This window comes from Euleptes europaea, chromosome 8, assembly GCF_029931775.1.
Source record: "Euleptes europaea isolate rEulEur1 chromosome 8, rEulEur1.hap1, whole genome shotgun sequence".
NCBI classification, from domain to species: domain Eukaryota; kingdom Metazoa; phylum Chordata; class Lepidosauria; order Squamata; family Sphaerodactylidae; genus Euleptes; species Euleptes europaea.
Window position 1 is genome coordinate 44,209,284 of NC_079319.1, and position 23,092 is coordinate 44,232,375.

A 23,092-nucleotide genomic window follows, 5' to 3' on the forward strand; every position below is an offset into this window, starting at 1 on the left:
CCTCCCGGCCTTGTAAGACCCTCCCTCACTGTCGATAAGCAGCAACGCATTACCACGGGGGACTGGAGGCTTCTACTGCGCGCCTTTTGTCAGGAAGCTCTCCCTCGTCGGCCGCCCTCGTCGAGCAGATGGCAAGGCCGCTCTAGCTGTCTCCCTCTCTATGGTTTTTCTCTCGCGCTCCCCCTCCGCTCATCCGGCCTGTGACTTACCCAGCATGCATTGCGGCGCAAGAGAGTGACGACAATAACAAACAGCGGCGGTCGGGGTTGCACTAGGCGAGCGCCCCGCTCCCCCCCCCTGAAGCCGCCGGAGTCCCTTCTGGGCTGCCTCCCCCTTCCTGCGCCTTGTCGGGAGCTCCGCCGTAGCAGCGCGGCCCCCGCCTTCGGCCTTGCTCACCTGGGTGGCGGCCTGAAGCTGCCGGGTAGAGCCGCAGCGAGGAGGAGGAGGAGGAGCTTCTGCCGCGGCCGCCGGTCACCGGCGCGGGATGGTGCGCGGGGCCGCCCAGCTGTTGCTGCTGTTATTGCGGCCTCCATCGGGTGAGTCGGGCGGGAGAGGCCGGCCGTCGAGCGAGCGAGTCCACTGGCCGTGGTCGTGGTTACCGTCACCGGGACGACCAACGCCCGCCCTCCCTCCCTCCCTCCCTCCCTCGCGGGGGAGGGGGGGGCTAAAAGAGTTCCAGGTCTCAAACTCTCTTGTGTGTTCGTGGCGCTGAAGCCGAGCTTCTCCTTTGGACGCTGAAGGGGGCTCCCTGTGTTGAGAGGCTGGAAGCTGCGGGGGGTCAGCTGTGTGTCTCCTTCGGATCCAGGCGGCAAGCCTGACTTGGTTCCCGAAGTTCACTCCAAGGGAGATGACTCAGCCCATCTGCACTTGGGCAGCCCCGCCTACAGCACCTAGTTATTAAAAGCAGGCACCGTGGGTCGAGGTGCTTTCTTTCCTCCTTCGTCCAGTGCTGTGTGATGAAAAGTCTTGGTTTCTGCAGGCAGGAGCCGAGAGTTTTTGGTTCCCCAACTTCCTTCCTGCCTTCTTTATTCTAAGGCACGGTGGGGGTGTTTAAGACGATAGACAAATGTTGTTACACTTGGTTCTGTGGTTCTTGTAGGTTATCTGGGCTGTGTGACCGTGGTCTTGGTAATTTCTTTCCTGACGTTTCGCCAGCAGCTGTGGCAGGCATCTTCAGAGGAGTAACACTGAAGGACAGTGTCTCTCAGTGTCAAGTGTGTAGGAAGAGTAATATATAGTCACAAAGGGGTTGGGTTTGAATATTACTCTTATTCTGACTATATATTACTCTTCTATATATATATGACTATATATTACTCTTATTCAGACTATATATTACTCTTCTATATATTACTCTTATTCAGACTATATATTATATTCTGACTATATATTACTCTTCCTACACACTTGACACTGTCCTTCAGTGTTACTCCTCTGAAGATGCCTGCCACAGCTGCTGGCGAAACGTCAGGACAGAAAATACCAAGACCACGGTCACACAGCCTGGATAACCTACAAGAACCAATGAACTCTGACCGTGAAAGCCTTCGACAATATTTTAACTTGGTTCTGTGTTCTTCCTGAGTGAAACGGGCTTGTCTTAAATTGACTTTTGGTGTTTGCGCCGAGGCCTGTTGTTGGGTTACTTCGGCATGGACGCAGCCTAAGAGTTCTACTGTTTGACAAGTCTAGCTTTTAAGAGTTCTGTTACCAGTGAATACCTAAGATAATTAAAATGTCATTTGGCAGGGATGCTCGAAGGAATAGGTGCTGGTCTATTGCAATTCAAATCAAAATTATTATGTGGACTTCACTGGAACTAGTGTAGGTGAAAGTAGATGGGCTTGAATGATGTGTAAGCTATGCTGCATATGGACATAAAACATTGTACAGTAGTAATGGTTTAAATGAATTCATTAATATTGGTTCTGCAATATTTATTTTATGCTGAAAAGTAGAAGAGTGACTGAAACATTTTTCATCATGAGGGACACTGCATTTGTTAGGGCTGTCCTGTTACCAGCTTTGAGAAGCCCTGTTAATTCAGATGTTGAAATGGCAGCATTTGAGGTGCATGTAGAACACCACCAGATAGATATGACATAATGTCACTTTGTCAGACCGGGCCATGTGTACCATAAAATTTAATGCCAGGTACCAGAGATAACAAACTTTATAGAAGACACAGGCAAAGCCAGTTAATGATATTATTTTTAGCTTTATTTTAACACAATAACACTCTTACAGTATTTTATTTATCAGTCTTTCATCATTGACACCTTGTGACTGGGGGTGGGGAGTGGCTGGCGAGCCCGCAGTGGGCTTGCCAGCCCAGATTGGGAGTTGAGTGGCTAGCTGGCTGGCCAGATAAGAGAAATGGGTCTTATGTTTGACACCCCTGCTTTAGAAGGTCATTGTTAAAGGTGTGGTTCTATCAGTTTCTATATGGTATCATTTGATGTTTAAATGCTTATTATTAATGGCTTAAATATTAGATTTTCATTTAAAGAAATACTGAATATGATTTTTATTTGAAAATGTTGAGAAATCTCTCTTCACGTTTGTTGTGCCATCATAATATGTGCTCTTTTCCCGCAAAAAATTATAACTTGTGCTTTCCTGGTGTATTCATTATTAACATCTTCAACCAAGACAAAGACTAAAGTATGTTTATGACATTTTAAAAAGAGGTTCCCTGCTACACAGGGTAGATTTGATTTAAATCACTAGTCAGTAAGACTAGGTGTAAATCATGGTTTTATACTTAAAGACTCATTCTTGCTGGTATAATCTTAATGTTTGCAACCCAATGAAGGTTTCATTTCTAGAATAACTTTTCAGATTAGTTTTATAGTTACATAAAAATAACCGATTTGGTTATACTATTAGAAATACATAGATCACCTTGCAATAATTTCATAATTATCTCCAGTTTCATTTGGGCCACCAGGCCTTGCATTTCTTTGTTGTGGTGTTTGCATTTTGCATGCGTGCCTGCTTTACCAATAGGTAGAGGAACTTAATTAAAATATTCCCAAACTGGGTCTCTTTTACGGCCTGCTGCCATTATAGATTTTCTCCTCCAGGGAGAGAATAATATGATAAGCCTCAGGCTATACACACAAAAATCCCAAGACTTACTGCTTGCTGCTCCTTCCTCCCACTTGGCTCCTTGTGCAGACCCATTCCACTCCAAACAATCTTCTATTTGAGACACAGCACTTAAAAGGTAAGGAGTTGATTCTGTGCACATAGATTTGCAAATGAACAATGGGATTAAGGTCTTTTTCTCAACTCTATGTTTATTTTATTTATTTTGTTGTGAAGAAGAGAATATTATCTCTGCAAACACAAATTCACAGTTGAGAATTTCAAAACCAAGCATCTGTGATAATATCTTCTAGATAGAAAAATTGCCCAAAATAATCTTACAGAAACCTCTGGGTTGATGGGTTAATGTGAATGGGTTAATGGAATTCATTTACCAAAAATTTAAACATTGCATGAAGATGCAGCCTCATTCTACATAATTAAAAACTAATCCTTATTTCATGATGAATAATCTTTGGACTATAATGTATCTTAGATAGAAAACTATTTAAACTATCTAAATTCATAATATTGTCGAAGGCTTTCACGGTCAGAGTTCATTGGTTCTCGTAGGTTATCCGGGCTGTGTAACCGAAAGAAAATACCAAGACCACGGTTACACAGCCCGGATAACCTACGAGAACCAATATCTAAATTCATCCTCAAAAAGCATTTTATTTTATTTTTAAATTCCAATTTAAAACAACAAACCCAATTTAAATAAAAAATATTTTTTAAAAAATTGTTGATTTTTATCCACCCTGCTACGAGAATATTTTCTCCTTAATGTAGCAGTTGACTAACCAATTACTATCTTTGAAGTTGTTCTAGCAGTAGTGAACTTTTTAGGTATATTAATAGGTAGTTAGGGACAATAAAAGTATTGCTTGGTGTGTGGGTTTTGGGGAAATCATGATTGCTCTTTATATAGTTTATCGATGAGGCTCTTTAATTTTGCCTACTGGTTTAAGGACGTTAATGTTACTGTTGTTGTTAAGATAGAAATATTCTAGGTGTTGATACAACAAACATGAAATGGATAGATATGTTTAGTAAAAAATTCCAGCATAGCCATAGGAAGCAACACTTCCATATTAGTATTATCTGCTCCATAATTGGATTCTCTATCCATGGTAGTGGCAGTAAACATCTGGTGAATTTGTGAGTAATTGTAAAGTTATTTTTCCCTTATATATTCTTATACTATATGCTACGGATGTAGTTTAGAATATGTCTGCCAGTGGCAATGGGAGAGTTTTCAATCATATGAAAATAAAGAATCTAAACTGTCTTGAGAAAGGGAGGGAGAAAATTGCATCCCTGAATCGAAGAATTTCGTATCTTACTTCTGCAGTGAGGCATCCTCTCTTCGGCCTTCTGCTAATACAGAGGTCCTGTACATAGGTTCATAATACTAATAAATTCATCAAGTACTAGTGGTTTGACTTCCCAGCTTTGTTCCTTTTCATTGGACTATGATCTTATCTGATGTAGCACTAGTTTTTTGGATTAGTAAACCAGTTTTCTGTGTTATTGACCAGCAGAACAATATTAGAATCATAGAATCAGAAGAGGCCATACAGGCCATCTAGTACATCCCCCTGCTCAATGCAGGATCAGCCTAAAGCATCCCTGAAAAGTGTTTGTCCAGCCACTGCTTGAAGACTGTGAGAGAGGGGAAGTTCACCACCTCCCTAGACAGTTAATTGTTTTACGTGGATATTTACATACCACTTTTGTCTCCAGTGAGGATCCAAACTGGCCTACAGCACTGTTCTCATATTCTCCATTTTATCCACCAACAACCCCCCTGTGAGGTAGATTAGGCTGAGAGAGAGTGACTGGCTTAAGGTCACCCAGGAAGCTTGCATAATGGAGCAGAGATTTGATCCCAGCTCCCACTCTGTTCGCTATACCATGCTGGCTTTGTTGCTAATATAGTCAGTACGGGGGAGAGAGTTACGAACTGCTGCACCCTGTGCTGCTACAGCACATGCATTTTGATTTTTGCCATCCAACGCCACATTTAAAAGGGTCTACTTTCTTCCTGTCAGCTTTCTTCATTGTCCAGCGTTCACACCCATACATAGTAATAGGGAATAATCATACACATAGCATATTAATTATGGGCAAAATTGGCCACATTTAAACAATGAACATACTCTTGAAAGTTCAATGTGTATGTTGACCGTATACATAGGAATTATATACCTCCAGATATACTCACCAAAGAGTGCTGTGCTCACCTGGTAACCACTTACTGGCGATCTCAGGCCCCAAAAGTGTCTGGCTGTCCTTGACCAGGGCCTTTTCTGCTCTGGCTCCAACCTGGTAGAACTCTCTATCTAATGAGACCCAGGCCATGTGGGACTTGGCTCAGTTCTGCAGGGCCTGTAAGACCGAGGTGTTCCATCGGGCCTACAGTTAAGGACAGCAATGGCTCCATTCTAGCTGCCCTCCCTCCTCCTGTCCCCTCCTTCTTTTTCCTCTTCCCTTCCTTTCCTCTCTCTTCGCTTCCTCCCTGATTGCTCTCCTCATTATTGACATTGTCTTGTTGGGGGCGTATCTTTTTAGATTTGGTAGGATTTTAAATGTTAACCTATCTATTTATATAGAGTATTTAAATTGTACATTTTAACTGTTGTTAGCTGCCCTGAGCTGGACTCTGGTCGGGAAAGGGCAGGATAAAAATCAAATAAATAAATACTTTTATTTATCTCATGCTGCATAAGCAGCCTGGATAACCCAGCTTAGCCCAAGCTAGTCAAAGCTGGGGGGCTAGGCAGGGATGGTCACGGTTAGTACTTGGGTGGGAGACCACCAAGGAGGAATGGCAAACCACCTGCTGATCTCTTGCTTGAACAACAGACATACATAGCTATACATGTGGAGTTATGTGATGGTAGTAGAAAGGGAGTGCTAAATAAGTGGTGGCAGCATACTAGTAAGTTTATAATGTCTCACCTTGCCCATCTTCTCAATAACTTAATTCTGATACTTAATGTCACATATATATGATTATATGATGCATAATGTATATATCAGAACGTGTTTCAAGGTTAAAGTTAAATGTGAACCTTTCCTGTTTTGAAAAAGAAATAAAAGGGCTGCAGTAGTAACAGGAAATAACAATAAGGCTAAGGACAATGGTGCAAAATAGGTAAAAAAGATTTTTAATTACTCAAAATTAAAATTCTCTACGCATTTCTCCCAGGGGGCTTTTTCAGGGGAATCTGTTGTTGTTGCAGTAGCCTTTATGAGCATAAATTTATGGCCTTATTTTTATTTTGTTATATTCCTGAAAGAGGAATATAACATTAAGCGAAGGTAGAACAGTTTTAAGATGGCAGTTTCTATATCTGAATTTGCACTACCATAACTAGTAGACCTGGATAATCCAGGATAGCCCGGTCTTATCAGATCTTGGAAGCTACCGTATATACTCGGGTATAAGCCGACCCGAGTATAAGCCGACCCCCCAAATTAGAGGCCAGAAAAGGGAATTTCTTATTGACCCGCATATAAGCCGAGGGGCAATAAGAAATTTCCTTTACCCGCAATGCTGTGCTCTAAAATGGCGGCCGCCATTTTAGAGCGCAGGGCCCCTGCCCCAGGTCGCCCTCCCGCCGCCTCCCAGGCCCTCCCGACCCACCCCGACCCCAGTGCCATCTAAGGGGGGGGAGGGGGAAAAGCCCCTGAACCCACTACTTACCTGGAGAGGCGGCGAAGCGGCGGCGCGTCCTTCCTGGGCTGGCAGGAGGCCCCTCCAGCCGGCAGCGAAAGGCGCCCAGGCGCGTGGGCGGTAGCGGCGCGACGGGCAGGGGCCTCCCAGGGCCCCTCCCGGCGGGGAAAATTCGGTGGGGGCCGGGGGGGCCAGGGCAGTCTCTCTGCAACTGCAGAGAGGCTGCCCAGGGCCCCTCCCGGCGGGAGAAAATGGCGGCGGGGGCCTGGGGGGGCCAGGGCAGCTTCTCTGCGGCTGCAGAGAGGCTGCCCAGGGCCCCTCCCGGCAGGAGAAAATGGCGGCGGGGGCCGGGGGGGGGGCCAGGGCAGCTTCTCTGCGGCTGCAGAGAGGCTGCCCAGGGCCCCTCCCGGTGGGAGAAAATGGCGTCGGGGGCCTGGGGGGGGCAGGGCAGCTTCTCTGCGGCTGCAGAGAGGCTGCCCAAGACCCCTCCCGGCAGGAGAAAATGGCGGCGGGGGCCGGGGGGGGCCAGGGCAGCTTCTCTGCGGCTGCAGAGAGGCTGCCCAAGACCCCTCCCGGCGGGAGAAAATGGCGGTGGCTCGGCAGCGGTGGTAAGTTCCCTCCTCCCTCCTTCCCCCCTCCCTCCTCCCTCCTTCTCCCTTCTACCGTATTGACCCGTGTATAAGCCGAGGCCGGCTTTTTCAGCCCTTTTTTGGGGCTGAAAAACTCGGCTTATACACGAGTATATACGGTAAGTGTGGTTGGCCAAGGTTAGTATTTGAATGATTGACTGCCAAGGAACACCAGGGATGCTACACAGTAGTAGGCAATGGCAAACCTGAATGTCTCTTGCCTTGAAAACACTGTTGGGTCACCATAAGTCAGCTGTGACTTGATGGCAAAAAACAAAATAAACAAACTAGTGGAGATGCTATATTCCAAGGAACAAGGTCAGCAGCATTATACTAATGGTAGGAGAAAAGCAAAATAGTAATAGACATTTCCACAGCATAACTTGTTCTGTTGCCATATGCTAATTCCAGTGTCATTCCTAACAATGCCCCCACATTAGCCATGCATCCAGGACATCAGTCACATGTGGCAAACTGTGGAAACACAATGGTGATGTCACAGAAACCATCCCTCACACAGTTGGTTGGAAGAGCTCATAGGATTCCCATAGTCCCAGGTACAGGAAGAGAGCAGTTACTGCCACACTCCGGTACAATAGTGGTTTTGACTGCCTGAAAGTGTCCAGACACAGCCAACAGCAGCCAGCAAAGAACTCTTTCTACCAGGGCAGTGTTCGGCAAACCGTGGCTTGCGAGCTGCATGCGGCTCTCTGGCCCCTTGAGTGCAACTCTGGAAACCCCAACGATTCTGAGGAGGAGGAAGAGTGCCTTGGATTTGCCACTCAGATGCACATTTTCCCCATCCAGATTCTCAAAACTCAACAATAAGCCCCCCTGCAGAGTTTTGAGAATGCAGATGGGGAAAATGTACAGTGTTTGTCAGTCATTGTCATGATTTAATTTTATGGATACCTTACTTACAATTTAATTTTTATCAATAAGATCGCTATTAAGTATGATATCAAGTTTTATTCAGTGTACCTATAGTTTAATTAAGACTTAAAACTTTAAAGTTTATTAAGTTAATAAACAGTGTACCTACCTACCGTATATACTCGGGTATAAGCCGACCTGAGTATAAGCCGAGGTGCCTAATTTCACCCCAAATATGGGGAAAAATTAGGCACCCACGTATAAGCCGAGGGGGAAATGCACCCCCTCCCCCCCCCGCAGGCTTACCTGACCGGGCTCCAGGCATGCGGCGGCCCCCTCCCAGCACGCAGGAGGTCCCGCAGGGTCAGCTGGCAAGCGGGAGGACCGGCCCGGGTGAAGTGGGGGGGTGGGGGGAAGAAACCGCCGCCGCACAGAAGGCGCGATCGTGCAAAAAGCGCGACGATCGCACAAAAGGCGCGATTGGGTGGGGTGGGGGGAAGAAGCCACCGCCGCGCAGAAGACGTGGTGGGGTGGTGGGGGAGAAGCCGCCACCGCCGCTGTGCAGAAGGCGCTGTGGGGTGGGGGGGAGAAGGCGGGACAGCCCGCCCATTAGCTGGCCGGCGGGAGCGCCCTGGGAGAGGGCCAGGCAGGAGAATTACCATATTGACCCGAGTATAAGCTGAGGTGAGTTTTTAAAGCCAAAAATCATGGCTAAAAAACTCGGCTTATACTCAAGTATATACGGTATATAGTTTAAGTTTTAGAAATTTGGCTCTCAAAAGAAATCTCAATTGTTGTACTGTTGATATTTGGCTCTGTTGACTAATGAGTTTGCCGACCACTGTAACAGGGGAAATGCCAATGTCAGGCAGGGAAGGACTGCATTCCATTGAACTGATTGTATAGTAGTCAGTTGGCAGCGTGGCCCTGTAATTAGTACATTTGCCTGTAAAACCCCTAGGCATTGAGCCTTCTAAGGGAGGATTTCAGTTTTCTTGTACCAATGATTCTATACAGATGATGTGTCCCTTGCTACAAATATTATTTGTGTACCAGCGTGAAAAGGGGGAAAGGTGCTTAGCAATGGGATAGTGGCCCATGGATAAGGAGGAATGCAAATTACATGAGCAAACACACAAAAGACAACACTGTGACCTGGCTGGTGGCTCTGAGGGATAGAGCAGTGCAGTGTGAATCAGGAAATGATGGATCGGATCCTTCTCTTAGGAGATACAAGCAGAGGATCCTCAAGGACTTGAGGGGTGCATCTTATTTCTCCTTTACCCCACAATTTTCTCTTTTCCATCCCTGAAAGCCCCCATAGCTGATCCCCTTTTCCTGACCTCACTTTCCCCTTTATCCTCTTCTTTAACTAATCTTTAACCAATCTATCTGTTGTCTGCCCCACCATCTTCAGCTGTATTTGTTATTAATTTACTTCATTAATACCCACACACTTGAAAACTCTACAGGGTCACCATAAATTGGGTGTGACTTGACAGTGAATAAATAAATAATGGACTTAAAGGTTGTACTACTTAAGCTGAAGAGTTTCAAAGGGGGCGCCAGCAAGAAGCTGGTGAGGTGGAATTCATATGCAGATTTGAAACTTTCATACTGAGGCTTAGTAGGGATGAGATTTTTAACATACTACAAGTAGTTGTTCTTTACTAGTCTGTGTATGCTGTGCTGCTGAGTTTGATACTTCTGTGCGAACTCATCAACAGTTGGTAGTGATTCTGATTGAAACATTTATTCTTTTGGCTGGATCTTGTTTTCAGCTGTGCTTTGCAATATAATATAGCACACTGTCCTGGGAAACTAAGCATTCTCAGTTAGCAGGAATATATATACAAAATGATCCATCAATAGCATTTAAGTCCTTCGAGAATAGCTAAAATCTTTCAAAGTGATTCCAGTTGTTGCTGGTTTTGTGGGGAAGACAAAGCCAATTCCTTATACATGTGGTGGAATTGTATAAGGGCCAAGAGATTAGGGGAATGATGACAAAGATGTTGTCACTAGCATTTAGTATTAACCTGCAAACTATCATTTAACTATTTTTTCTTAATTACATTGCTGCAATCCCCAAAGTTTGCCAGCCTATTGCTGTTAGATTAATGTTTGCCAGAGATTGGAAATCTAGGCTAATAACCAAAAACAAGATTGGATGGCTAAACACCCCCAAAAAGTTTTTATACTAGTGGAAAGATTCTTATTACAAAAAGCCCATAGTATAAAGAAAATAATTAAGAAATGAAATGTTTTATTTAATAAAATATTAGCATCCACAACGGACTTTTGATGTGGTAACTGGCATGATGAACCTTTCTTTATGTCCTTTGTCGTAGATGAAATCTAAAATTGAGATGGTCTATTTGTACATTATAGTTTAAGCAACCTTAGTCTTGCATTTTCTTTTTGTACGCATTCTTTGTACTTTTGGTTTATAAAAGTTAAAAAATTGTGTTAATTCCATTGCATTATAATTCTCTGACACAACACTCGTTGGGAATGATCAAGTATTATAGTTGCTAGTTTAATCAGGAACTGTATCCCAGAGGTAAGCTGTTTCTGTATTTGGCAGTAGCTATCATAGCCAATAGCCATTGACATACCTGCCCTCCATTAATTTTTCTTTGGTACGGTTTCCAGCGTCTCCTGTCAAAAGTGAGTCTGAGAAAGGTTTCAAATCATCCAAGAGTTACTGAAAGTTTATTTTTGCCAGTGCTGGACTTGAGGGAGTATGGATAAGGCGGAAAGTGTGTGCCTGTGTGTGCTCTTGACTACTTTTTTAAAAAATCATTTTATTTTTACTCCTCTTATACAATCAAAATGTAAGGTTTTTTTCTTTCTTATTTCTACCTCATATCTGCAGTTAGTATAATTTGCCTTGTCTGTCACACTGGTCTTGCAATATCTACTTTATTCTTTCTACTGGCTTATTTTTTCCCCAGCCAAAACAAAGTTCTTGTCCTTACCTTTTAAGCACTGTATGGCCTTGTCTCCTTTGCTACTATCCTTTCCTGCTTTATCAACTTCCTGACTGCCTACTCCTTATTGTGGATCTTGGTCTTGGTCCACGTGTTCCTGAGGTGAGGATGTCTTCAGATAGTTTTTGAGTTTTTTGTGCAGAAGTCGATACTGACAAATGTGATGTTGACAAGGACTGTTCTGTTCCCATGAGTGATCCCTAGTAGTATAGATAGCAGTCTGGATGACAGCAGGATTAGCACACTTGAATAACTGTAGAATTTGTCTGTACACACATACACTTTGGTTTAACATGACAACAGGAAACGACTTCTGTGCTTGACGCTGTAATCTGGACAAGCCCTTAACTGCAAAAAGTAATTGCCATCTTCATTCTTTTTTCCCCACTTGCAGGTCTCTGATGCTCCGTGTTTAATAGAAACTTCATTTTCTTGCCAAAGTCAAATGAGAAAAAGAAGAGGTTTTGCAATCCAGCTGCTTTTAAAGACCCTTGTACCTCCATGCAGTACCTGAAGGTACCTTTTTGCCCCTTTGGGAAGTAAGGATTTGGGTTAAGGCTTGTAACATATGCTTCAAAACAGCTGTTTTTTTATGTGTTTTGTCATAATTCCCCCCCCCCCCCCAAGTCTTGATGGTCTGATGCCTTTTATTTAAAAGAAACAGGAGAGTGGGTGGGGAGGAGAAAAAGAAGCAAGGAAAGGTAAGAATATGGGGGTTGCCAGGAGGAGGAAAGAGGAAATAGTGTGGGGAGGGGGTAGAGGGGGGAAATGAGGTGCCCTCTGCAAATCCTTGTGGGTTCCCCACTGTGCAGCTTGGCCTGGCAGCTACCACTGCTCAAGTGGACCATCATTCTCCTATGTAGAGGTTGCAAGTGGGAAGAAAAGCTGAAAATAGGGTGGCAGATAAAGGTATAATTTCTACATGTCTCATGTACACAGCCACAAGTCTATACAGGATAATCCAGTTCCTGTGACTCTGTGCATGGAAAGGAGGTTGTAGAGTCTTACATTCATGCAAATGGACTTGCAAAGTCAGTGGATGCCACTTGTATCCATCCACCAGAAACTGCACATGCAGAGCCTTGCATAAACCATCCACATTGCCATAAAGGTGTGGGTCTGTGCCAGCCCTTGTATGAAGGTGGCTCCTGCTCAGTCTACACCAAAAGTGAAGCCAGGTAGTTGCCTTTGGCGATAGCAGAAGAAGAGTTGGTTTTTACATGCCGACTTTCTCTACCACTTAAGGAAGAATCAAGCCAGCTTAAGATCACCTTCCCTTTCCCTCCCCACAACAGACACCCTGTGAGGTAGGTGGGGCTGAAAGAACTCTAAGAGCTGTGACTAGCCCATGGTCACCCAACTGGCTTCAGGTGTAGGAGTGGGGAAACCATCCCAGTACACCAGATTAGAGTCCACCGCTCCAAACCACCGCACTTAACCACTGCACCATGCTGGTGGTAGAGATGCTCTTTGACATGGGCTGATATAAAAAACATTACTGGAAGACATGGATTCTCTATGCAACATTCTAGAGATTAGAAGAGGTCAGCTAGACTGGCTGTTGAGTGGCCTCATAAGTCTTGCAACTCCTTGCCAGTTGCTGGATTTGGAGTGGCACACTAATCTCTTTGATTCCTTGCATACCCAGGATGTGGTCATAACTCTTCCTAAGGGAACAACACACCATGCCATGTGCATATATTGCACCTCTGTGTCTGTGGTTAGTGACTGTTGCAAGGCTTAAAGCTTAACTTTCCATGTAGATTTCTTGGTTCTTAGCACAGAAACTCTGGTTTGTGTCTTAAGTTGTGCTTCTAAGTTGACAGCGATTTTATTGTGTGTTCATGAAACCAATGCTTTGATTTTTTTACAGTTCTTAAATAATAATCAGAGAGTTAAAGGCATAAACTTCAGGAGCCTAAAAAAGTCATCATGAAATTATATGTATTTCTGGTCAACACTGGAACAACCCTTACCTTTGATACAGAACTTGCAGTACAAAAGTAAGACATTCTTGACTGATTTTTATGTGCAGGTCTGTTGCAATACTGACCAACTCTTCATCTCCAAGTTATTGTATAAGCTGTTAATGTTTTCCAAGCACTACTTAAAAACTGTAAAACTACAGCCATAAGTACCTTCAGATAGTGGTCAACTTTCCTAGTGTTTGAAATGGCTCCTGGGGAGGAGGGAAAATAACAGAAGATCCAGAGGCATCATTGCCTTGTGATGATGGGATTGCTGGATGCAACCTGATGTCTGGAATTGAAACTTAAAGCAAAACCAGTGTCACAAGGCACTTATAGGTGTAATCTTACAACTTTTTTTGTAGTACTTAAAGAGCATCCAAAACTGTGGGGTAAGTGCACTTTGCTGTTGCTTTTTGCATAGATGGCATACTATAAATACTACCTGATTTTTTGTTTGAGATTTTTCATCTTCTGCTGGTAGCTTTTTAAGGCAAGACGAACAAGAGATTGTCTTGTGCTTCCACTAAAATTGCAAAGGATAAAATGTCAGGTGCAGTCACTCTTTGCCACTGACAAGTTGAGTATCTAATGTTTGGCATTCATCTGTATTTTGTCTTTAAAGATGTGTATAAATGAGATTGAACTACTGTATTAAAAACTTCAGTGAAATAGCAGTGGATGAAACTCAATCTTTTTGTTATCTTAGTGTTGCAGACCTTAAACAAGCAATTCAAACCAAGTACAAGATTGCTATTCAACATCAGGTGCTGGTTGTCAACGGAGGGGAGTGTATGGCAGCTGACAGGAAAGTTTGTAGTTACAGCGCTGGAACGGTAAATATTAATTTTGTCCTTATTCTTGTCACAAAAAGGTCTGGAAAGAAAAGGGTAATAATAGATTTTATTTTAACACAGGACACAAACCCAATTTTTCTCTTCAACAAAGAAATGATCCTATGTGAACGTCCTCCAGCTATCCCCAAAACGACATTTTCAGCAGAAAATGAGATGGAATTGAAAGTTGAAGAATCTCTTATGATGCCTGCAGTTTTTCACACGGTAGCTTCACGGACACAGCTTGCTGTGGTAAGCAACATCAGAATCTTTAACTGTTGGCTGCATTCAAGCAGCAGAATTCAGTTCAGGTGTTATGTGAAACTATGTTTTATTTTAACTGTGGCTAACTTGTGAACCCAGGATTCGGCCTGCAGATGGTCATTGAAATCCTTGATTGCCTTGACAAATGCTGGCTTTATTTGTCAAGAAGTGATAAAAGGCTAGAGAAATTTTGATTTAAATCTGCTCTGGCTAGCTGTCTCTGTAGCCCAGAAAGTATGCAAAGTTCCAGCAAAGAATAAGCTGTTCAGATCCTTGTATGACAGATTCTAATTGAGGGTAGTTAGCAGGGTGTCCCACATCACCTAAATCATACTTAGATCACAATCCTGAAAGGTGGGTAGATCCTCAGAGGCTTCCCAGCTTCCGTGGGCACAAAAAAACCCTTTAAAAAATAAAATTACAGGAAAGGGGGGGGGGAGGCCCCACTGAAGAAAGCAAGGCTGTGACAGCAAAAAAGGTGACGCAGCCCTGCCTCTCAAGAAGGCGTTCCTGGGGCAAAAAGGCTGAGGAAGCTGCCTAAAGGCAGCTCCACCACTGGGAACGCCCGCCCCCAACACCGGCTCTCCCTTCTGGGAAAGCCCTGCTGCTATGGCTGTGCAGGTGGCGGGGGCCAGCGGCTCCCAGCAGCGCTGAACACTGGTATGTTTGCACCCGCTCTGGTGTAGGTGCCACCTTATTCTGTGATAAGGTGGTACCTACGCCAGCATGGGGTCACAATGGCTCCAAAGGAATTTCGCGGGGGGGGGGGGGCCCTTTCAGGAATGGGCTGTTAGTTCAGAAATAATATGAAACCATGTTTTTAATTAAACTAAATTATAGTATGCTGAAGTCAGGAATAAAATAATCCAGTACATAGCAGAGTGTAACATTAACAGGTCTAGTTAGTGATAGACTGACCTTATTTTATATTGTGTATGGTGGTTCCTCTTCAAAGGGCAGTATTTCTGATCATTCTAATGGAGACTCAAATAAGCTCTCTGGTAAAAATTAAAGGGCCTATTTGTCCAACATCTGGCTAACAAGATGACTTATACCTGGTTAGGAAAAAGTTCTTTCAGTGTGATTTGTGTTGTATGGCTCATTGTTTAAACACTAGTTGGCTTTTCCATAGTTATATGTTCTTTCCTTGCTGGGTACATAAAACTGGTAACACTGGAGAGCCTAGTACATTTTGAATAAAGCACAAAGACAGTTTAGTTCAGAACTGCCAGCCAGCTGCTACATATAAATTTAAGCAGGGCATGATAGAGATAGTCAACCCATACCTGTATCTCTCTGAGAAAATTGGTGGTATATTGCCTCTGAACATATAGATTTAATTTTTAGCTGTGATGGCTAATAGCTGTTAAAAGACACTGTCCAGCTATTTATTTAATCCATTTATGCTGGTGGTCATTATATCATGTTGCAATGGAGAAAGTTTTTCTTTTTGTTTGTCCTGAACTTGCTGCCAGTCAGTTTCATAGGATGAACCTGACTTCTAAGCCTTTTAAGAGGATAAGTTCTTATATGGGATGAAGTCAGTTTTTTGGAGAGACCAGCAACTAAAGAGACGAGTGGGTTATCATTGCCTTAAAAGATGTTTTGTTGCATCAGATATTTCCGTGCTGTAGTACCTAGAATTATAGTTCACTGTGTTTCATGTAGGTTTATTACTCATTCTTTACGGAGTAGCAAAGAACAAACAGACTAAAGCTTTCCACCAGTGCCTTCAGTTGCCCTTCCAGAGTTTGGTAAATTCCCATATCTAGACATGTCCTCTGTTTAGAACAGGTAATCAAGGGTTTTTATTCCATTGTGTACCTCTAAAGACCTCATACTTGTAGCAGGCCTTAGCATCAGTTGCCATATGTAGCCCTCTGACTTTGCACATAAGGGATCTTTTCCTTTTTACAAATGCTAATTTACTGTTCAGGTTTCTTTTTAAAGGATTTTGTTGAGCTGTATATGAAGAAACTCCCATTTTTAAAAAAAGTAGGATCCAGGTGTGTTTTTATATATTGTCTTGTGTAGTAAGAACTCCTTGGGGAAATTCAGTGGGTGTGAATTATCGGCAAAAGCACAAATGGTTTGCCCACTGTAACTGAACTATTCATTTTAGGTCTTCACAGTTACTGTCTGCTACTTCCACTCATTCCCTCTCTTGCCCCTGTCCCTCTGATATGTTCCCTTTTCCTGATGTCATATCTGGGGGGGAAAACACAGAAGCTGGAGATGACATTGATTTTGAAACTCTGGTGGTGTTCCGTTTGTTCTGTTCCACGATAATATACCCTTTAGGGTATATACTCCTAAAGAATCAGATTTTTCTACATAATGAGTATTTAGTAAAAGTTTGTTTTCAGTGTTCCATATTGAATCTTCTGGAAATGTTTGCGTCAGTTTTGCAACAAGTGAATATGACTGGCTGAAGAATCAACCTATTCAATTTTATTTTATTTTCTTATTATACAGGAAATGTATGAGATTGCCAAGAAACTTTGTTCCTTCTGTGAAGGTCTGGTCCATGATGAACATCTTCAGCACCAAGGCTGGGCTGCCATAATGGCAAATTTGGAAGATTGCACATATTCCTACCAAAAGCTGCTTTTCAAGTTTGAAAGTGCATATTCAAATTTCCTGCAGTCCATAGATGATATTAAGCTGAAACTTACACAGTAGGTTTGCCATTAGACTCATCAATAAGAAGCTACCTCTACACAGTCACTTTACTCAAAACTAAGGTTTTATGATTTTGTATATTTATAGTCAATTTTATTTAACTCAGTAGTACTCATTTGTGGGGTGTGGATGCCAGTTGAAATAATAAATCAGGTTTGTACTGACTGTTAAGAAATGCGAGTTTCTTAAATTAAAATCAGATATAGTTGTTCTTAAAATACTATACCAGTGAGGTGACTCAGTTGCATTTCTATGTAAATATGTAGAAGCCATTTTGCACTATAGTCCATCCTTAATGTATTTGATACAATTTCTCTGTTACACACGAACACATGAAGCTGCCTTATACTGAATCAGACCCTTGGTCCACTAAAGTCAATATTGTCTACTCAGACCGGCCGCGGCTCTCCAGGGTCTCAGGCCAAGGTCTTTCACATCACCAGCTTGCCTAGTCCCTTCAGCAATGAAAATTTGATGCCATAGAACAGCCTCTTAGCGTAATTGACAGATGTGTCTCGGTTGTAATTTTCTTTTTAAGTGTTATAAGATTCAGACTGTAATTCTTTGCTTGTAAGAATTTATTAGTCCATGTTTCGTGTTTTATCTTGTTTTATCTGGCTAAGGGTTGTAAATAAATTATTTATCTATCTATCTGCCTAGTCCCTTTAACTGGAGATGCCGGGGATTGAACCTGGGACCTTCTGCATACCAAGCAGATGCTCTACCACTGAGCCACAGCCCCTACCCAAATTACAATTGACTTAATTATTTAGCAAACCTTTCTGTAGACCAATGCCCACTAGGTGTTTAATTACCAAGAGCTTTGAGATTCAGGTTTCAGACTTGCTGTGTACGGCTTTTGTCCAGGGTACCAGGACTGGAGCTCTACTCACAGAACAGACCCCATTCTTCTGCTGCTCATCATGCCTACTGGGGGACCTCCAGGAAAAATATTGTTTGCACTGTGGTGGTCTGTAGTGGGATGGGGGAACTGGCAAAAGTGCCGTTTTGTGGGCGAAAACAGATTTAGATGCAACCCATCTAAATGGGTTTTAGGACATATAATTAAATAATGGTCATAATTCATTTTCAGTCATTCTGCAAACTTTTGAAAATCTGAAATTTTGTGGACAGCACTGTGGAAAATGCAAATTGAGAAAGCACTGTGAAGATAACATTTAAATCTTGTGTCAATGTCTAAATGTTAATTTAATATTTATACCATGTATTCCTAATTTACATTAAGATACCCGTATGAAGTTATTGATTAGGACAGTTTTTCAGATACATTGCTAAATAATGTTTATAAAGCATTTTTGAAGAAATGTGGGCAAACCACTTTTTCCAAAGGTTTTGGGCATGTAAAACCCACACTGGAGTATGTACTTGGCTGAGATGAAAGTTCACGAAAGATAGCTTTATTGCAAAAGGAACAGAAATTCAACCAAGTTGCTCATGATCACAGTGCAGAGTTGCTAAATACAAGAATAAATGTCAGGAATTTTGCATGAGTGGAAGTGCCTTATTCTTGCAAGGGCATGTTTGGTTCCAATCTTTCATTTGATAAGGAAATAAGTCTCTTTTTTTAAAGCAAGTAAAATATTATTATGAATGCCGCTATCAGTTTGTTTCCGTTTTATACTTAGCATTTTTGGTATGTTCTTTCTCCAAGTTTAGGGGCTGCTGTTTCCATAATGGCCAAGATCCCGCTGCTGGAGTGCCTAACCAGACATAGTTACAGGGAATGTTTAGAACGGCTGGATTCTTCTATTGAACATGAAGTTACAGAAGGTGAAGACACTGAGAATGAGAAGTCAGCTGAAGTGGTGCTTTCTCCTGACATGTCTAAAATGAACAAACAATCGCTTCTGGCCTCATGTTGCAAAACAATAGAACACTCAACCCTAGATGGCACAGTTTCTGAAAAAATGAATGAAAATAGGGAGGCCAGTCAAAATCCTTCAGTCCTGGACAGTGAAACGTCAGCAGAGCTGAAAGAGAGTGATCTGCCTTCTTTCAACGTCTCCCTATTAGACTGGATAAATGTTCAAGATAGACCTAATGATGTTGAATCCTTGGTCAGGAAATGTTTTGATTCTATGAACAGAGTAAGTGAACACATTTAAGAATTCCATCATAACTTGTTCTGATTTGTTGGAATGTGTCTTGACTTTAAAAAAGATATTTCTTTAAGTAATATAGTGAGAAGTTCTTAGCTGAAACTCTGAGACAGGTCTTCTGTTGGCCATAGTGGTACAGCTCTCTCTATCCCTTCTTTTTCTTGACAAGAATAAAACTTGTGGTTTGCAAAGGCATCAAGACTGGAATGTTCATGAACGAACAAGACTCTTTTTGCCCGGCATTGAGTTTTTTAGAACAGCATTCTGCTTGTGCAGTGGGGCTTTTCCATCACCTTTCCATTCAGTCCTTTTTATGTGTGCTGTGACAGAACGGACTCTCAAGGCTCCTTTCAGGCTGGTCCCCAAGAGGTTGGTAAAACCCTGCTGCCTGTCTCTGTTTGGCCACGCTCCCCCTTTCCCATGCTCCAAGGAGGTATACTAAAAACAAACGATGTCACCTGCTACCTCCAGCAACTCTGAGAGTATCTCTTGCTGGATGGAGTTGCGCATCAAGCACTCTGGATTTGCGTCACCATTTAGAGGCTTTGCCTAGTTGCCACAGCTCCTGCTTTGTTCCTGCAAGCTAGTGTGGGGATGGCCTATTGCAACTTTGCACTTTCTAGCTATTGCGCTCCAGGGATAGTGACATTACCTGCTGAGCCTCCCCATTCTTCTTGTACTTCACATAACGAGACTGAATAGTTGTAGTGTGGTTTACCAAAATCAGGTTAAGAGCGTTCCAAGAGTAAGAAAGTTTAAAAGAATTCGCATGGTCTGTTCAAGCATTTAGGCTGAGCAAGATTACAAAGAAAGCACACAGTCCCCTTTCCCTACACTCCTTACTTACCCTAAACGATTATTAAATGGGACAGTCTAGTATTACTGGGGTTGCAGTAGTTTAAAGGTCAGCATCACCGTAACTCTCTTAATTGGGACTTCCCCCCATTGTTCTTTACCACATGGATTAGATGGAGGCCCTAGATAAAAGCTTATTCTTTCATGGCTTGTGCCTTTAGGTAAAAGCTTATTCTTTCATGGCTTGTGCCTATCCAGGAAGAAGCACAAGATGGAAGAGTACTTCTTTGTGTCCAGAGAATTTGTAACCTCTCCTTGGGAGAGTACATCCCACCTTCAAGTTGTTCTGATCTTACTGCCACACAGAGGCATTTGGCTGAATCCTTCTGTGTCTCTTTAGGTGTGACATTCTAACCAGATGTGAGATGGTAAACTACTGTCATCCTTTGGCTGGAACCGTTTGTGTACATAAGTACTAAGGAACTCCGCTTGAGCTTGATGGATCAACCCCTGCCCCCCCCCCCAAGTTTACAGCTGGGTTCCAACTCTCAAACAGTGTAGTCACAAAGGTTTAAATATTGGAGAGAATACTAGGGTTGTGGGCATTTCTCCACCCATGCATATATGCATGTTGGTACTAAGTCTTTGGAATGGCATGAGAGGTGTTAGAGTTTGCAGCTTGAGAGAGGAATTGTTAGAAATTGGGTCCTCCTTTGTGTAAGCTGAAGTGCTGCCTGCTTGTGCAAAGGGCTCTTTGGATCTTTTTTAGAATCCAGCATTAGTATAATTTCCTGCAAATGCATATGCTATAGTCTGTGAGACAATTATAACTAATTAATAGTTTTTAACAAGTTAATAAACCAGCTTAAAATTAAATCTTGCCTTGCTTCCTCTACTTTAAAAGTAATCAACTCAGTCTACACATGAAAACAAGCGGATTGTTCTTTGAAACTATTAGTTATACCTTGTAACCGTGCAGCATCTGACATTTAATAGTGTTAGCCTACACTAAAAGTCTGTCACAGATGGCTGTAATTACTACCATATCAGATATTTGTTCCAGATCTTGACCAGTTTGTATCTTGTAGATGAATGCTTGCTACGACCGGAACAAATGTAGATGTTTGATAGCTTTTAATCAGCATCGTCCAGCTTGAGAAGTCTCAGAGCTGAGTGGCAGCATGTAGCGGCTTTATGGCATTTTAATTTAGTTGGTTTCTACAAGAACATGAATAACAATTCTTAGATTGGATAACTTCTATTTTAAATTGAAAAATCAGAACTAATCTGTAGAAAATGGTCAGTAAAACCATGAAGATGTCTTGTGTCATAATTGTCTATCCCTGTTTTCCGAGACAAAGCTGGAAAAGCCTGGTATAAGTGTTCTGGGGTTTGTTTGTTTTTTCCTGTGGTGCTTCCAAATATGAACCCATGCAAGTTACTCATGACTACAGTTCTTGCTATCTTCTTTTATGGGAGCTGATCTAATCCTGTGAAGAATTCTCATGTTTGGATTTGAGATTTGTATGGAAAGCATGCTGCTCACATGGTTGTGCTGACTGCTTTTGGCTGCATTCATCCAGATGAGCTAAACTTTTGGAACCATGGTCTTAGAGTCTGGCAAATAGGGAAAGGTTTTGTTAGTTATAATGTTAAGTTGATGTTTTAAAATAGGGTTCACTCTTTACAGTGCAAGTGCTGCCATAGGAGCCCAGTGCAAAAAATATATATAGCCAGGCTGTTTTCTGATTCTTGTTTTCATGGATCTCGTACACTTGGGAAATTAATACTGTCAATTTACTATGGGGACTGATTTCAAGATGCTGGACCTAATTCAAAATGGCAGCTAAAATTTTTGCCCTCTCTGATTTTGAAGCGGCTCAAGAATCATTGAAACAAAAAACTGTATGAAAACGGCAGTCTCTGAGAATATTTTATTGTCATGGAACCTAACCGAGAATATTTTATTGTCATGGAACCTAACCAAGTTTAAAGTTGGAAATTCTAGGAAAAACTATTTCCCTGGTTCCGAATGCAAACCACCACTTGGACCAGGCTATTTTCCTAACAAATATAAGTTAAATGTAGTATGACAGTCTTCAGGTAATCAGAGATGTAATGAGCAGCATTTGATGTTATTTCTGAAACACCTACATTTAGACACTTTACACTTTTTGCAGACATCACAGATGTCAAGTACATATGAACGAGCAGTTATAAACATGACTCTTGGTTAGTGTTTATCCTGATGAATAACCAAGGTTATTAGTGAATGGCACGGTGAGCGGACACCCATCTAAATCTGTACCTTGAGGTTTATGCTTAGAAAATGCTACTGAAAAGTATTAGATGTTGGTTGGAGGCCATTTGCATGGAGTTGTACATTGACTTGATGGTACAACTTGTACTGGTGTATATACAAAATTTAGTAGTTATCAGTCGGGAAGATGATAGCAAAGAGAAAGAAGAGGAAAGTGATGGTGAGCAGGGCAAGGGAGAAGTAAGAAGGGAAATTGAATTTTTGTTCCCCCACAACTCTTTACGAGATTCTGTGTACCATCTAGAAGTTTGAAGAACAGCAGTTCATCTCACTATTTAATAGTGAATATAAGAGCTGCTTTCTTGCTTCAAAGCACCCTGGCTTTTAAAAAAAAATCTATACGTGTGTGACACATTCAGTCGTCCATTTTGTTCTACATTTGTTGGTATTTTTAGTGACCCAGCTAGACACAAGGCATGTATTAGCCGTGGTTTGAGGTGGTTGCAATAACAAGATTTTTATTGAACTTGTCATAGGATAGCTGGGCCAGTGAGCCTTAACTGAGTCAAAGAAAAGCCATGCACTCTCTAGTGCCTTTCATACTTCTTGATTAACTATCAAAATATTGGTCAAAATAATGTCATTCCGAACAATCGCATACAATGAAGCAGTTTTAACAGTGGACTGTAGATCACAATTGTCTAAATCACAAAATGTTCTACAATCATTTGGTAACTACATCAACTACGCAAACAGTTTTTCTGTTGATTCTGTTGGGTAAATTACAAGTGAAAGCATCACTGTACTCTAAATTGATAGTATCACTATGCCAAGTCTTATATGATCGTTTTAAAAAGCACAAGAAAAGACTGCACCTTATCATTTGCACACATGACCTTTA

General features: G+C 42.2%; 1 protein-coding gene across 2 annotated transcripts in view; it reads left to right on the top strand.

Annotated features, from left to right (window-relative positions):
• The first annotated feature begins 439 nt into the window (after window positions 1–439).
• RB1CC1 (RB1 inducible coiled-coil 1) overlaps window positions 440–23,092 on the top strand; it is a 71,709-nt gene continuing 49,056 nt past the window's right edge. For both annotated transcript variants that reach the window (XM_056854076.1, XM_056854077.1), the window contains exons 1-7: window positions 440–536; window positions 11,662–11,783; window positions 13,141–13,270; window positions 13,944–14,070; window positions 14,152–14,322; window positions 16,810–17,012; window positions 18,689–19,124. In XM_056854076.1, the coding sequence (XP_056710054.1) occupies window positions 13,200–13,270; window positions 13,944–14,070; window positions 14,152–14,322; window positions 16,810–17,012; window positions 18,689–19,124 (1,008 nt within the window). In that variant the 5' untranslated portion in view covers window positions 440–536; window positions 11,662–11,783; window positions 13,141–13,199. The remainder of the gene's footprint in view (window positions 537–11,661; window positions 11,784–13,140; window positions 13,271–13,943; window positions 14,071–14,151; window positions 14,323–16,809; window positions 17,013–18,688; window positions 19,125–23,092) is intronic.